This window comes from Polypterus senegalus, chromosome 8, assembly GCF_016835505.1.
Source record: "Polypterus senegalus isolate Bchr_013 chromosome 8, ASM1683550v1, whole genome shotgun sequence".
NCBI lineage: Eukaryota > Metazoa > Chordata > Cladistia > Polypteriformes > Polypteridae > Polypterus > Polypterus senegalus.
Window position 1 is genome coordinate 10,883,924 of NC_053161.1, and position 16,966 is coordinate 10,900,889.

At 37.5% G+C, this 16,966-nt stretch overlaps 1 protein-coding gene across 1 annotated transcript in view; it reads left to right on the forward strand.

Moving 5' to 3' along the window:
• The first annotated feature begins 6,185 nt into the window (after positions 1–6,185).
• Positions 6,186–16,966, forward strand: part of LOC120533774 (inositol-trisphosphate 3-kinase B-like) — a 40,445-nt gene continuing 29,664 nt past the window's right edge. Inside the window, exons 1-2 of the mRNA XM_039760724.1 lie at positions 6,186–6,344; positions 8,573–9,941. Coding sequence (XP_039616658.1) covers positions 9,468–9,941 — 474 coding nt within the window. The 5' untranslated portion in view covers positions 6,186–6,344; positions 8,573–9,467. The remainder of the gene's footprint in view (positions 6,345–8,572; positions 9,942–16,966) is intronic.

Genomic DNA, 16,966 nt, shown 5'->3' on the forward strand with positions numbered 1-16,966 from the left:
AGCACAGTCTCACCTCTCACTCATTCTTTTTATAGACAGGACACTTAACTCATGATGGTGAAAGATTTATATTAAATTAATCACAAATTATGCAAACAAATAAAAAATTAATATAGTAGGTTAAGATGACAACCTAAAGAAAAAATAGACAACCAAAATGAGAATAACATTTATATACTGAAATAGAAAAATGCAAGCAGAAAAGCATTTAAGAAAAACAATTAAGAGCAAGTAATAGAAGGGCTATTTAGTTGATCTACATTAACTTACACAATACTAAAAAGTGTTGCTATGCAAAACACCCACTGTTGATGTCTCATTATTTCAAAGATCAGTGAGTTAAGACATTTATCTTACCAGTCTAGCAGTGTTTTTCACTAATTAGGATAGTAGTTTTACTATATATTCAGTTTAATGAGAAAGGAACCATTGTGGAACTTGCTCTACCAGAACATTTTATCAATGATTTTTTACTCAATAGTTTTTTGTTTTTTTCCCAGATATAGGTTAGAATTTTTTATTCATGATTAGATATGGCTCATGGGCCATTATGAGTTACAAGGAGCCATCTTTAGGGACCTCTGCCAACAGATGAATTCACACCCTGAAAGTTCTACTATAATTACACTGTTCATGAAGGGGTCTGAGTTCTTTCTATGCTTGTTCCATTCAACAGGGTCTTTCAGAGAGAATTTGCAGACAGCCTGGGTGTAAATCTGCTTACTCTCATTTGAAAATTGCATAGTTTTGGATGTCAGCTTTATTAAGTATCATTTCTGAATCTTGTCAAACAATACACTTTGTTTTCTCAGTAATCCCAATTCTCAAGGTACAAAATAAAATATTAACTCTGAACTTTATGTTTAAAATCCGAAACACTATTTGAAGAGGACATTTTCTTATTGTCATTTAAAAAGTGTTGATCATTGGTGATTTATTGATTTTTATATGGCAATATAGTCTACCATGTAAGGGCAACTGAGACATTATCTTGAGGGAAAAAACATGCTTGGGTGCAAAGTTTTAAGTTGATTTATGATATACAATGTGGTCTTACTGTAAGTAGGAGGAATTTAGAAACATTTTTTGGATGTTTTATAAATTGTTCATAGAACCTGTTGAAAAATAATTATATGATCAGATTTAAAATAATTCCATGTACTGTAAGAATAATACCTCTGAAGCCTATTCTAGTGGCATAGAGCAAAAGGCAGGAAATAATCCTGGTAGACTCCAATTCAGTGTTCATTAATACATTTTAGATTAATGTTGATATTGCCAAATAGTGTTCAGCTGTAAGGTCTATGTCCCAGAAGGACATTTGCAGGATTATTCCAGCAAATTTCCTAAAGGCAATCTTGCTAATTAAACTTCTCATTTAGTTAGGTGTTCCATTTTACTTTCTGCTGGTTTAGAAATTAATAGCAACATGACTTGTAGAAAAATCCAGAAAGACATTGTTGTCATGGTTTTTAGGGCAAAGGAGTCTCTTAATCACCTATTTTTTCCTACATTATTATTAATTTGCTTGTCAACAGTTTTAAGTTCTGTTCTTACTTTATCCATTTATTAACCAGAAGACAATTAACCATAAGTCATAAATAACAAATGAATGAAGACTTGTCTATTAAATTGGTCTTATTATCCCCTATATGTGTTTCTTCATTAAGTAGCCTCTTTTAGTAAAATGATTTGAAAAAAGGAAAACATGATGAGGGATTAAGGGGTTCTAATCCTCTTGGGTCAAGGTGACGATTTCCCTAGAAAACTAAAATGTTAGCTGAATTGGACTTTCTGTATAGCAGAATGATAACAGGTGCAAGGAGTGGAATATCAAATTACTTGACATGTTTGTTAAACAAAATAATTTGATTTTTATTTGATTCAGTTTAATTTATTTTTGTATAGAGCTCTTCACTGAGTATAAGTTAATAGTGCATGCACAAATCCACATCTACAATGCACTAAACAGCAGACTGCTAACCCATAGGTAAATAGTTTCCCCCTCAAAATGGTACAATTATTGAAATTACTTTGCTCTATTGTTACTAACACTCTAAGCAGATACGAAAACATATAATCTCTTATCAAAAACACATCGATGGCACGTTATTTCTCCTCCAACTTAAAAGTTTAACCTGTCCTAATCAGTGATAATCCAGTTTTACAGAACAGTCATTGCATGCAGCCTGAGTTTGTGTCTGCTCTTTCAAAATAAACTGCTAATACAACAAAAGGACTCTCTTCAGGACCTAGATATATCTCAGGTCAGGAAGTGAACAGGCAATGTAATTAAAGACCACACTCACCCTGGTAACATTTTTTTCATATATTACCATTACACAGGTAAATACATTAGTTTCTTTACTACTACAGTAACTCTGCTCAATTACAACTTTTAATGATCTCTGTATCCAAAAATCTCCTAACCTCTCTGTTCAACCCAGTTTGCATTTACTTTTAAAGACTTATGTTTGCAGCGTTATGAGCATCATTTTATACATGCTGTTTTATGAATTTAATGTGTTTTTGCCACTATATTATAATTTACTGCTGCTGCATATAATGTTATGATGATTTTATATGTTGTACTGTCAATTACATTTTACTATTGTGATATCTTGGTTGTAATAACAGGATCAGTTTCTAGCCTAATATGTTGCCTGGCAATAAACTTCAGTTCAATTAAATTTAATTTACTTGCATGGTTTACACAAAAATGCTAACTAAATTAAACAGACAGTAAAATGGAACACGACCATATGAAGTTCATTAACATCATAACTGGGATATGGCAGTTTGAACTGATAACAAAGGAGAGCTAAACAAAAAGGCCAGTTAATTAACTATAGGTTGGAACAAATGTCTTTAGCTCTCAAGAACTGACTTTCCAACCCCATCTGAGACATACATTTTTGGGATACAGAAAGAAAATTGAATATCTGAAAAAAAAACTCACACAAACATAGAGAATGTGTAATCTCAGTATGGACAGCCCCTGGAACTCTGCGGTTATGGTACCCATATCACCAGCTAGCTATTTCAAAAATTATTTAGGAAAGAGTCTGCCTTTCCTCCCACATACCAGATACAGTATATGTAAGTTAAGTGTGTGAATGTGCCCTGCAATGAACTGGCACCCTCCCTATCTAGGGATGACTCACATCTTGTACTCAGTGTTGCTGATATAGGTGCCAGCTAGAGATAGAAAACAGATGGACAGACACTGTGCAAAATAAAAAGCTAAGGACTGCAAGGTGCTCATCTATTCTTTTGTTAAAAACATTTAGTTTTTTTTCTGAAGAGTTTGGCAGTAGCTGGGGTATATTTAAAGATGATTTATACTTCTGGGTCAAGCTTACACTGTAACTCGTGTAGCCTATGGCATAGCTACAGTGTAGCCTGACACACACCTCCTGAAAAAAGTGACTATGTGTTGCACTGAAGCAAATCCTACACAGGCCAGTTTGGGAATATGTATTTCTTGAAATGTGTTTCAATTCATCTTCATCCATTCTGTAGTAAACATAGATCATTTCAAGAAAACATTTGTCGAATAAGTTGGAAAACACACACATTTATATGACACCTCATCAAAAAACATAAAGAAAATTAGATGGCGAACAATTCATGGCGCTAAATATTTGCTAACATCGGTTTTGAAGTCACCTATGAAAGAAATTTGTAGCAAGAGGAGTGATGATCATGGAGGGCAAAAACTGCCTGCATTTTAATGGATCGTTCACTTTTCTTTTTTGCTATAAACACAGCCAACTAGCATTTAAGCACATGCCTATATTGCAGTGCAATGCAGAAGTATACACTGCTTTTCACTGTGTACCTACATACATAACCTTGACACAGAAGTATAAATCAGCCTTTAGGAGGGAGGGAACCCTGGGCTTGAACCATTGTTCAGACACCGACATAGGTGTTCAGAGGGAACAACAGAAAAACTAGTATGTAATGTCATGAATAGGAGCTAGATAGGAGCTAGATAAAAATAGCAAGTAACATATGAAAATGCAATAGGTGTATGGAAAACAGTAAAAACCACAGAAAGAGCATCTGATATTATGAGTGACATACAGAGAGACAGAGGTAGCGAGAGATACAGTATGCAATTCCAAAGCTTAAAATTATACTTGATAGCCAGAGTGCATTATGCCCTATCAGATATTAAACATGAAGAGTCTGATCTATTTTAATTATATATTGAGGGGGAGAGAAACAGAGATGGAGAGAGGAAGAAAACATTTTAAAACATCCTAGCTGTAAAGATAAAAAAACTAAAATGAAAACAAAATTAATAAAACAGAAATACATTTTAAAAATATAAAAAAACACATCAGTGGGTTTAACTTTTCATCTGTTTTCGGACTGTGGGCAGCTTTGTTTAGCTACTAATAAACTTTACCTGTTGTTCAGTATACAGAGACTGAGCCAACTGAATAAGTATACAAGGTACAGTTCATGGTTTGCCAAAGACATTCGGCTCAGGTGTAAAAACTGTGGAGAGGAATTTTATTTTATAAATGATTTTTCGCTATTGTGTTAAGTGACAGGTAAGTAATTGTTGCCAACAAAATGCAAACACCTGTGAAGTAAGCTTTAATGTTTTTCACTTGTGGTTGATATCCAGGATAGTGCACAAGACACTTTGAGTAAAGGATTTGTTGACAGGTACATCTCAATTTCAGGGTTTGAATTATTATGTACAATAATTGCAGTGAAAGACAACACCTTATCATAATTGCTATCAGACCACATGAGTACCCTAGAATTTTTTATCCATGCCTGTCTGTTGAGCTCAATCTTAAGTAAAGCTAACATGCCATAACTTATTAACACATTGAAATTTCATAAGTTATCGCCTATACCTGAATATTGTATGTACCTGTATTGCAATAAGTCTACCTTGAGCTCAGGACCCTGAAGCTTGAACTGTTATGGGTTCCCCTTTGTAACCGGCAACTAGGTCTAGGTAACTACTGTACTTTTATCTTCTTCATTGTGGTTGTTCCATGACAGATCACCACAAATTTTATTTTTTTAATAGTTTAATAACCTTTTAATTTTTATTTAAACTACTATTTTATATTGAATTACACCTTTATTGTTAAAAACCCCTTCTCATTCAGCAGACACCCAACATTTTTAAGCAAATTTGGGGACCTTCCAGGATAAGGGGCCCTGAAGCTTAAACATCATTAGTTTCATAGTTAATTGCTCCTGACCAAGAGATCAGTAAACAGCAGCTTTTAAACTTGCCCAAAGCTTTTGTTAAACCATAAACATTTAGAAGTGGGGTCAGTTTACCATTAATGCAATATCATCACCTTTGTATGCTTTGCTTTCATTAAAACTATAATCTACTGTATAATGCAGAACTGTCACAATTATTAACATGCTTCCTTCTTCATACGCTCACACATAGCATCCAGCTCTCTTGCTGTCCAAAGTGCATGCGACTAGCAGTGGACATGTTATCCCAGGGATAATCGTAAGGAATGGATTGGTCAAGAATAATTTTTGTTATACATCTTGATTAAGAGCCCCTGGCCTACCATTCAGGTTAGTCTGTGCAGAAATCTGGCCACGGACAGGAGGCATTAGTGACAAGTGACATGGCAAGTTATGCCCCCAAGATCTGGGGTTGATTTCTAATCATTCTTTCTGTGTGGAGCCTGCATATTTTCCGCATTTATTGTGTTTCTTTTTTTTTCTCCTAACTCAAAACAAAAATATACACGTTAAGTTAATTTCTCCCTTTCAATTGTTTTGTTATGTGTGTGTTTTTCGTGGCACCCATTCAGGATTGTTCCCTTCCTTTTTCTGACGCTCCATTAAGTTTTAATGGGAAAAAAATGGTTGTAAGAAAAAAAAAGAATGAGAATGAATTACTTTTATCTTGGAAAATCTAACATTTCAAAGTTTTCCCCCAGCAGGTAACAGTTTTGAACTTGCTTCTGCTTAGAAACAAAAGCTGGATCACACACCTTAAACTGCTTTCCGGCGGAGGAGCGCATGCCAAAGGACAACGAGTTGACCGTTAGGGAGCTGCTCTCCTGCATTGTTGAGGTTTGGAGTCGCTCTGTCTGTCGCGGATGAGGCCACGAATTGCAGTAGTTTCGCGCTTTTTTCCCCCCATGGAGTTGCGCGTGCAACTTTGAGCCGGCAGGGGGCACTCAATGCACTACAATTTCTAGTGGACACAAGGTAGTGAGCGAAGAGGCCGCTGTGATAGATACGCAAGCAGCTTGCGTTGAAGTGTGCAGTGTGGATAAGGCAGAGATGATACGCGTTGGAACCTGAGACCGTCTCTTCGAGGAGTAAGCGCAAAGGTAAGTGAGTTTTTCCACGGGTTCTGCGTCGCTCGGGGCGAAGGTGTTCCAGGCGCCTCCGCTTCTCGGGGATCCTGCGTAAAGTGAAAGTGCGGCGCAGGCAGGGCTGCCCAGCTGAAACTGTGCGCTTTGCATTAGCGCAAAAAGAAAAAAAAAAAGAAAAACAAAAATACACAACAGTAGAACAGCTCAGACTAAAGGACAATTGTGTTGTTTGCACGGTGCCAGCTTTGCAGTCTACTTGTTGCTCGCTAACTTTTGGATAGCCCACTTCAGAGTCCTAAGTTTCAGGAGAACGCTGGGTTTCGCCAGGAATTTGATTTTTATCGGTGACGATTTTGTGCAAGTCTCGGCTTTGCTCGATATTTGAATGTACATTGAGGCGCTGCTTGTAAATGAAAGAGAGGTGAGGCGCTTTGAAAAGTGACAGCATTTTTACACCAGGTGTTTTCCGTCCCGTCCGGACTGGTGACCAACACACAGGCTGAAGATAAGCAGCGTAAACTGAACAAATACATATACGAATACATAAAAAGTAGTGAGCGCAGTTAGCGAAGACTTGTGCGACGTGTTGCTCAGGTGTGACATTTTCGATGCTCGTTTCATTTAACACAGACATGCGTTCCTTCCACACATTGTCACCGCTGCATCCCCTGTGGTTAGTTCTGGAAGCCTGGCAAGATGTAACCATATAATTTACGGCATTAGGTACCTTTCGAGTTTGTTTCATTTATATTTCTGGCTCTTCGTTTTGAAAAGTGCTGTAAAAGTTAAAGAGCTTGATTCATTTCAAGCGTAGTTTTGTTAAATTTGACTTGCTTGTATGGATTGTTGTTTGATTCTAATAAAATATTATAAAAAAAAGTAAAGTGCTTGTATGATGTCTGTCTTGTGGGGTTATTTGCCCGGACTCCGTTCCTGGTATTGTTTTAGTCCACTTGCACGTAAACTCATACACAACTCTGCAGCAGTGGTTGGCTTCAGTTACTTGACACAGGACCATGTGTAGCTACATTTTAAACCCAAATGTAGTAAAAATGCATTTGCAGGAGGTTATTCACCAGATGCTGGTGCTGCTGACGAGCATTATGTCCTACAAAACGTCAAGGCATGTGCTCCATTGGGATTCTGTCTATCCCATCTCAGCCAGGTCTTTTGGATTATTAGATATGTAGAAGGAATTCTACAACCACTACCTGAATTCTCATTGTGTTTGCTTTCCCACCTTAATGCCAAGTGCCAGCCTGCTAAGAAACAGAGGTATTGATATCTGCCAATTAAATCCATCTTTTTCTTGTGTAAAGCCACCATTAAGGAAGTGATAGACATGTGATCCATTTGTAAAAGTAAAATGAAAGAGAAAAATACAGAAGTATGATGCCTATGCATATACACACTTGCACAAACACTTATATCTAATGTTACTTGACAAAAAAACTGTAAGCTGTCTCGTTGTTTATTGTGATTTTTTTGGAAGTGTGGCACATTGGGAAATATGACTCTTTTAAAAAAAAAGGACAAAATTAGGCCTTATTGGTTTTCTGGGTTTCCCAGAACTTGTCTAAAGTTCATGGTTTCTAAATTTGGTCTTGTGTAGTGTGTATGTTGGTGAAGGGTTAAGCAATTCATCCTGCTGACTGTTTTTTTCAGCCTGCTGCAGTATCTTATATAATGTTGTAATTCCCAGGGCTTTGGGGTTCCCTCCTTCCTAGGTCATAATTATTTTGATCCTTTTAGTTCCTTTTAGTATTTAGATCCTTTAGTTCAGTGCATTTGTCTGTTCTTTCTGATTACCGCACTTGAGTCACCAGATGCATTGCATTTAGGATTGGGGTCAGGGAAGGTAGGTAGCCTTCATGTTTGTCTGTCCATCGCGTCTAATGATTCCTTGCACTATGTCTTGCTGCTGCCTGTTCTGATAAAGTATTGGCATTACAGGTTCTTGGGCCTGGGGCTTTTAAAATAAAGATTTGTTCTTGTGTCAGTTTAGGTATCTAAACACAAGCGCTTTCTCAGTGACGCTATGTGTAGTGGATTTCCTAATTCCGAAGTTACCAGTGTAAAGTTTCATTGTCTTTTGACCTATTAGTTCTTTGTTTGTGATGGTATTATGCATACTTTGAGTAGTCTACTTAGAGACATGATATACAAATTTTGCTGAGCTCTTTTCAAGCTGGGTGGGGTTGCTTCAGCTCTTCATTTTAGTAGTGTTTCTTCTTTATTTGCAGGATTTTCTAGTCACTCTGTGGCCTCAGAGAGTGGTGGATTTCACTGGACAGTTAATGCTGCTTCAGAAGTTTAGGGGTGCCTCAAGGAAAAGGAGACCTGCTTTGTGAAATCCCATTGTATGGGCCCTTTTATCTTTTGGGAAATAAGGAGTTGATGGAATTAAAAGGATTGTCAGAGGTGCAGCTCACCACTCAGAAGTGTGAAGGTATATGACAAAGCTTTGACACTATGTTTAAGAGATTAACAGTGCTAGGTGGAGGTGGGGGGGTTTGAATTGAAGCCACAGAGAAGAACAAGACAAAAAGAGAAAGCACAGAGGCCAGCCCTCATTCCTTTTAGGAAACGAGCCAGTTTCAGCATGAGTATATAAATGGAAGTTTAACAAGCGCTGGGAAATCGTAAGTGCTGTGTGCTTTCTCACTCCGGCCACGCCACACCAAGGACCGCATTCTGAATCTCCTCACTTCAGATAAATAAGACCATGGTAAGCCACTGAAATTCATGAGTATTGAAGAAAATGGGAGAATGCCTGGGCAATTCATTGGAGTTGCTATCTGATCAGCTGTAAGTTTAAAGCCAACAGGACTAGACTTCGATGAACTTGTGGAACTGCTTCTCTAATTGCCATTTGTTCACACTTTGTATCATATTATTCTGGACTAATAATTACTGTATCTACTCTTGTCTAACTCCATACCCCATCATCAAGGGTCCTTGAAATCTGTGAAATTCTTGTTTCTGGACATATTGCACTCCTTGAGGCAAGAAGGGAACCATTTCACAGTTAAGTCATTTGCAAAATTTTAATTTGGGAACTCTTAAGTCCCAAGCCAGCAAAGCCTAGTGTAAGTCACCTCAAGAGACCAAGCTCTACACTCTGAAATATCTGCTACCATGGATACCAGCGTTGTAAATTCTGATCTTGATGCTCTTAGAAACCACCCCAAAAGTGCTGAAAGTGACAGTGTAGTTTACAGTTGTTCATCTGCCAAAGGTGATCATTTAGGGCAGAACTCGGAGAACCGTAATGACTTACAGAAAGTACAGCCTAATCTGAAGCCAGAAGGTGACAGCAGTGGCCAGAGTGTAAGCCCTCCTGTGGCAAAAGGACTAGAAAATCTGAGTGTGGTGGAAGATGCCCAGAGCCAGACAGACCATGGTGAGCCCCGCTCCAGGCCCACAGGGCAAGGAGAAACACAGGCAGCTGATGCTGTTTTACGTGGCTTCCTCCGAAAGAAGTTGCATCGCTCCTCTGACCGCTCAGTATCCAGTTCCTCTGCTTCCTCATTAAACTATTCCTCTCAGGAGTCTGATGAAGTCTTCAGTGAAGAAGATGACAAACCAGACAAGAAGAAAATACTGCGGAAGGTAAGAGAATGGGATGGGTAAATTAATGCAGGGCTTGGGAGTAGGTTAATAGAAATATTGTGGTCTTTCCATCTTTCCTTATGTCAGGAATTCTCTGAGAATTAAAGGTCAGAACTCATTTTGGCGGCTGCTATTCTTCTTCCGCCTGCTTTTTGCATGGCTTTTTTCCCTCTGAATGTACTTAGGGTTTCTTCCCAAATGCAGGTTATAATATTTTTGACTAAATAGTGTGTTTGAGTAAGTGTGACTTCTGATGGACTAGTGTTCAGTTCCAGGTTGGTTTTCTGACATGTGCTCAGTGTTGTTAGGATATTCTCTTCATGTCTTTATTAGAGGATAAAAGGATGGATAGATGCATATATCACCTTCTGACAGTGCTGTCTGTGCCTATATAATAAATACTACTGCCCAATTGAGGGTAATTATGGAGAAAACATAACTTGGCTGGCATGCAGGAATAGGATTAATATGCCAAAAAGAGACTTTTTTGTTTGTTTTTTTATTTTGTTAAAAATAGTTAAGTGTAAAAAAAAATCAATATGTTACTTTCCTGAAACATTCTGTTAAGTGGGACATATGAATCTCAAAAAAAATGTGTTAAGGAGAAATCCCAGTAGTGTAGCACTAAACACATTCATAGGAATTGCTTAGTTTATTACCTCTCCTTGAGAGAATACAATACTACACTATTGTTTAAGGTACTCCCTTTGCTCTGCAAAGTTTGAGCTATGTCTGCAGTTAAAGAGCAGAGGTAAGGATTTCCCTTTGTCAAACCACACAGTACACCAAGTCAGCTGCAGACGCCTACGTGCCTCTGCCACTGACCAATTGCAGATTTGCCATCCCTAACTAAGAGAACTCCCTCTCAGCTTAAAGCTCAGTCTGCCAAGGTTGTTAAAAAAGGGGAGGCACTGGTTGTCTCTAAATAAGGTTTGCAGAATTTTTTTTTTTTAACCTATTTTTTCCATCCTGTCATTTGCTGCTCAGCTGACTACAACCTGGTTTTAATACCTTCTCTTTTTAAGTGCTGTTTGTGTTCATCTTTTCCATTCTGATACTGGCAGCTTGCCAAGATATGCTGTTTATCTTATTCAGGGCTTTTGACGAAAGAAAAAAGTACAGAAATGTATAACTCAGCCAGGACTGACCTGGCAGCTGATTGCTGACAAATCATTGAATTCAGATGTCAGTGTAAAACTAGTATCCGTGTGTGTGGGTGGGTGCACATCCTGCATACCTTGCACATTATCTGTGGACCTACTGGCTGCTTGCCGAGACTACCTTATTTTTATAGTGAGGGAGATATGAGTACCACGTCCTGTTCTAGTCAGTAACTGTTTTAATTTTGTCCATACATTGAATATGTATTTGAAAACTGCATAATACTAACATTGTGCAGAAGGCTATATCTTTAATTTGTAGTACTTTTTGTGATAAGAACAGCTGTAAAGAAAAGTCTGTTTTGAACAATGCTGCATTTCCAAAGAATATGTGTGTAGAAAACCTGTGACATGAGATACACCTTTGCTGATCATTAACCAGTCAGGTTCCATGACATTAATCATTTCACAAAGATACTATTATTCACTTCAAATATGAGTTGTTTTTTTATTTTGAATAGCATCTTACATCGCTACTACTTACATAACAGTGTGCATTAGAAGTAAACTTTTATGCAAGTAAGACGTTGCTTATTAGTTACTTAAGCTTTTTAAGTTTTCTAAGAATTTTGTGCTCGGATATGACAGATTTTAATTTTGCTGCCTTAAAGCTTTTGAAGACTCAAAAGTAGTTATGATCATACATACTTTGTTCATATCCTGGCTATGTCTGGACTTTGCATGTTAAATCTGTGTACTAAAGGGTTTACAAAGGTGTGCATATTAATCTTATTGTCCGCTTGACATGTCCCAAAATGGGGGTGTGTTCGTACTTATGCCCATCAATGGACTGACACCCAGTTGAGAATTGATTTTTGCCTTGTGTTTGATGTTGATGGAATGCATCACATGATTCTGAATTGGAATTACTGAGCTCTGAATATGGGTGTCCCCATGTGGTACTGAATTCAATACTTTAAAAAAAACAGAAGTGGTGAAGAGTACTCTGCCAGTTACTGTGCTGTTTTTACATGGCTCCCATATTGGCAGAGGGTTTTAACTTCAGGGCATTGATGAACAAGAATGACCCTTGCCTGATAATCTATTGAGATGAAGGGAAACAAGAGTCTCTTACATGACTGTCAAGTGATTTTTGCAGCTTGCGAGAGTTAACAGTGAATATAACAGTGATTTTGGATAAGGTTTACAAGTGTCTACATTTTATAGGGACTTTCCGTGTTGCATTTCTACAAAGTACAAAAGGGTTGTGGTGAATGGCAAGTACCTTCAAAAAGTAATAGTTGCTCAGCAGTACACAGAAAGTCAGAACATTTGAAACAATATTACCTGTCGCTATTTTATTTATATTGCACATACATGTAGTTGAAGCAAGTGCCATGAGTTATGAATATTTAGAAATTATCTCTAGTCTTTAGCAACCTGTAGTTATGTCAATGAAGGAAAATCTTTACAGATTAAGAAAAAAATCTTTGTAGTTGCAGACTGAAAAAATAGTGTCATGTCCACTATGCTTCCTATATCATTCTTTACAGCTGTGAGTAAGTTAAATTATGTGTTGAATCAACTTCCTTTAGGAATACCACAGTTCAGCAAAGGCCCAAAACACACAAAGATCAAACACCACTTATTAACAGAGCCATAGTTTTTGTTGAGCCTCACATGTAAAACTGCATATTTCAAGAAACCTAAGATGCTGCTTCTATATTGTATTCCCAAAACTCAGATACAGGTCTTAAAGATGACCATTATTTCAATGGTTCGTTACTTTACATTTTTTTACTTACCAAAATACACATGATAACCACAGATTGAAGTAGTGAAACAACTGTGCTTCATACTTTCCAAAATGTTAAAGGGTTTCCAACCATGTAGTAGTTTTCATTGTGAAGAAGATATAAGTCTTCACAAGGATTTGTGCTTTAATTTATTTCTTTATTTTTTTTTTTTTTATCTCTTGAGGCAGGGCATGATTGAAAGATTTCACTTGAATTCAGGCATGTTCAAGCTGCTGCTTGGCTATTTCTGGAGTACTGCAAATGTCCCATGAATTTTCAGGACAAATGTGGATTTAGCTGTGATAATTTAAGGCTGCCGCCGTTTTTTGGCTATTCTAAATCGGCCCCATGTGGGGAGTGTATGTGAATGGGCCTTCTAATGGACTGGTGCCCGGGACAAGATCCCTGCCTGCTTCTGTGGTATCCTATAGTAGTGATGTAATTTTTTTTTTCTTCTTTTTCTTCAAGCAGTAACTGCAGTAGGCTGCTTTTCGGATTGGCTTAATTTTGTTGCATCCATTGCTGCTGGGATAGGCAGCACCTTTGACACGACTTTAGTGAAGATAATGATTCATACATAATGTATTGTGGGTGACTTAATGGACAGGTAGTGCTGAATGGTTATAATAAAAATAATTATTTTGATTGTAGCTATCAGTAAGGATTGTAAAGTTGAAAATGTATGTTGTAGTTTTAAGTATAAAATAAAATAATCATGTTGCTGTTAATTTAGGCACAAGTAGAATAGAACACATAACGTTAATTTTGAATGCACAGTAGTTATATTTTGTTCTTTTCTTGAGAGCAAAATTTTATTTTGGAGTAGACATTTGGTTAGGTTTCATTTTGTACTTTAGGACTGACAAAGCTTAAAAAATTAAATAGCTCAGTAGAGTGCTTATATTGTAATTAGAATGTTCTGATGTTGATCATGGTCTATAAACATTAACATATTACAGAGGCAAAAATCAAGTTAATGATTAATGTGTACTCAATAGTCCAATTACATAGTGATATTTACGTTTCATAAACATCTAATGTTGAAAATGCATTGTTTTGAGACAGTGGTCACAATCTCAACTGCAAAGATAAAGCTGAAGAATATGGAGCTTTGTAGGATGATTTCAGGAGTATTCCTGACAAGGGCACCTTAAAGCAAGTAATTAAGTCACAGCAAATTTGAAATATTTTTTTAAACTTGAGAAATTCCCATAATTCACAGAAATCTGAAAATTTCAGTAATACATTTTTTTTGAGTTATGAACAGATATCAAGTTTATTTCAATGTAAACAGGTGGTTCATAAAATCACATAGTAAATACAAAATATCCTTAACAGATTTTTAATGCAACTTATTCAGCAACAAATATGTAAAGTAATAATACATGTATGCATTTCAAAAACAAACATCCAGTCGTCTGTTTCCCTCACCTCCTTCACCTAACTCAGGGTCATGTGGGCTGGAGCCTATCCCAACAGTAGTAGGTGTAAGGCAGGGACCAGCCTTGGATAGGGTATAGGTCTGTCACAAGGTTAAATTCAGGCATATGACAACATTAGTCAATTTAGACTTGCCAGCTAACATAAATTGCCCTTCTTTGGGATGTGGGAAGAAAAACTGAAGAGAAGAGAGGCCATGGGGAGAATATGCATACTCCACACAGATGGTGACTGGCTCCAGGATTCAAACCTTTGTACCCTGGAGCTGTGAGTGAGCAATGCTGACTCTAAAATATAAATAATTAGTATTTTTTTTTTCCATGGAGCTCTAACACAACCCTTTTTGACATTTTAGATGACATAGTTTGATGTGGGTGAGGCTTAACACCATGAAGGTCCATGTCTTCTTGCACCTATATTCATTTAATATACATTGTTTATGAATATGTAAGAAACAAATACCTGAAATGATTGAACACAATCATAACTTTATCAGAAATCAAGTTTACTTAGGTTTGTCTCTATTTTAGATACTTTTGGAAAAAATCTAATGTTTCCAACAAAAAACAGTAAACACATCTAACCTCTCTGTTTACAGTTTATCTGTATTTGCTTGGTTTGTTTTGTGTGTTCTGCGGTGGGTTGGCTCCCTGCCCAGGGTTTGTTTTCTGCCTTGCGCCCTTCGTTGGCTAGGATTGGCTCCAGCAGACCCCCTTGACCCTGTAGTTAGGAAATAGCGGGTTGGATAATGGATGGATGTTTTGTGCATTTATTGTTCATATGTAGTTTCTTTACTTTATACACATGACAGTACATTTTAATATTGAGCTTAAAAGTGCATTATCTTTCACTAGATCTTAGTGAGAGAGTTATATTTTGAATTATTTTAGTGAATTCCTTGTTTAGGGCACTTAACAGTACAGGTTCCTTTCAGCATTAACCTTTAAATAGAGGCTTGGTTTAGACAGTGCTGTTAGTCAGGTTGGTTTTATATTTACAAATACTTTTAAAGGGACATTATCTAATTGATTTCCAGCCCTCTGTGCTTAAGTAATCAGGAATTTAAATGTCAATTCCTTTGTTTAATACTTCTGTGCTGTTTATAGCATTAGCATTGTCACATGTACAGAGTACATTGAAATTATTTGTTGCATGTGCTAATCAACATGCAGCAGTGAGTATAGTTAACTTACTTTGAAAAGTCTGTCTTCTTTAGCTCAAAAATCTGCCTTCCTTACTTGAAAAATCCAGAACACATTTTTCATAATCTAGCAGAAACCAATAATATACCAATTCTACGTGGGCAGTGCTGCAGCCAAGCTGTAGTTACAGGTGCTATAGTGTGACGTTCTTTTAAAATTAATCTTCTCCCCAGTATACTCGGTATTTCACAAAAGCAACAAGGTATTGCAAACCTCCAATTACAAATCTTCAGGCAGTGGACTTACTCAGAAAAATAATCATGCATTATAGTGTTATGGTAGCGCTTATTAGTGGAACCCGCCTTTAACAGGAAATGAGAGAATTAACTGAAAGAGGTTATCCTCAGGCCTCCTGTGGGGGGAGGGTTGGGTTGTTCGTCTGTGAAATAACAGCTTTAGATGGTAGTTTAATTCCTAATGGACATGCTTTGTTTTTCTTTTTTAGGAAATTTTTACAATGCTGTGCCTTTCCTGTATATAACCAGAGGATCATAAGTCTTGCTCTGATTCAAGGAAAATCGGGTTGCCAGAGGTTTTCTCCTTCCCCTGTATAGGGATTTTGAAGTCATGCAGAGTTTTAATTCTCTTTAAGGATAGTGTTTCATTTGAGGGTACTTCTTAGTACTCTAGTTATTAGGTGGATATTAAGCTAATCTACAGCTCAAACCTTCAGACATTTCTGTTGTGAGAAATATCTTCACTTCGTTTTCATGGCTCCTGATAAATGGGCAGGCAGGAATGACCCCCATAAGCCACCCTCCTTTTTCTGAAATGGGAGAGGTAAAATGCTTTGGGGGATTACTGGTGCCTGAGATGTTTGTTTTTTCAAGTTACCCTGCCCAGCTGGCTTTTCCTGCAAGACAGCTTCACTTAAAAACACAGGGCTGCTGGAAATGTTCCTGCAGGGTATCCCCGTCGAGCATGACTTCATAAGATATTTGTGTGAGGAAGTTGGCCAGCCCTGCCCCCATGCCAACAAGTGGAGGAAGTGAAGCTGTGGCAACCTCAGTAGGGAAGCCCCTTTCCGCTTTGGCTCAGAGTGGCAGACAGCGACAGAGTATACATGCGTGCACGACAGAGTAGGGATGACGGAAGGAAGTGAGAGAGAGAGATAAAGGGGAAAAAAAAGTTTTAGCAAGCTTCTTTGCAGGGTGAATCAGCAGGGGGGGATGGGGGATATCCTTCAAAGATATATAAGCAACCCTTTTTTACTTATCTACTGAAAGTCTGAAGGACTCTCTGTACACATAGATAAACAAGAGCTCCCTGCTTGCTTTAGTTCTCTCTCTCTCTGATTCCTTGCCATTTTCACTGATTGCTTACAAGCATGATGCATGTTAGAAGTGTGGCCAAAGTTAAAACTGAATGATAGTCCATCCATGAATGTTCTAACACTCTTATCCAGTTAAGAGTTTCCAAGGGGCCAATGCATATGCAAGCTGCACATTATACAAGATGGGAACCAGCCATGGATGTGTGCCAGTGTA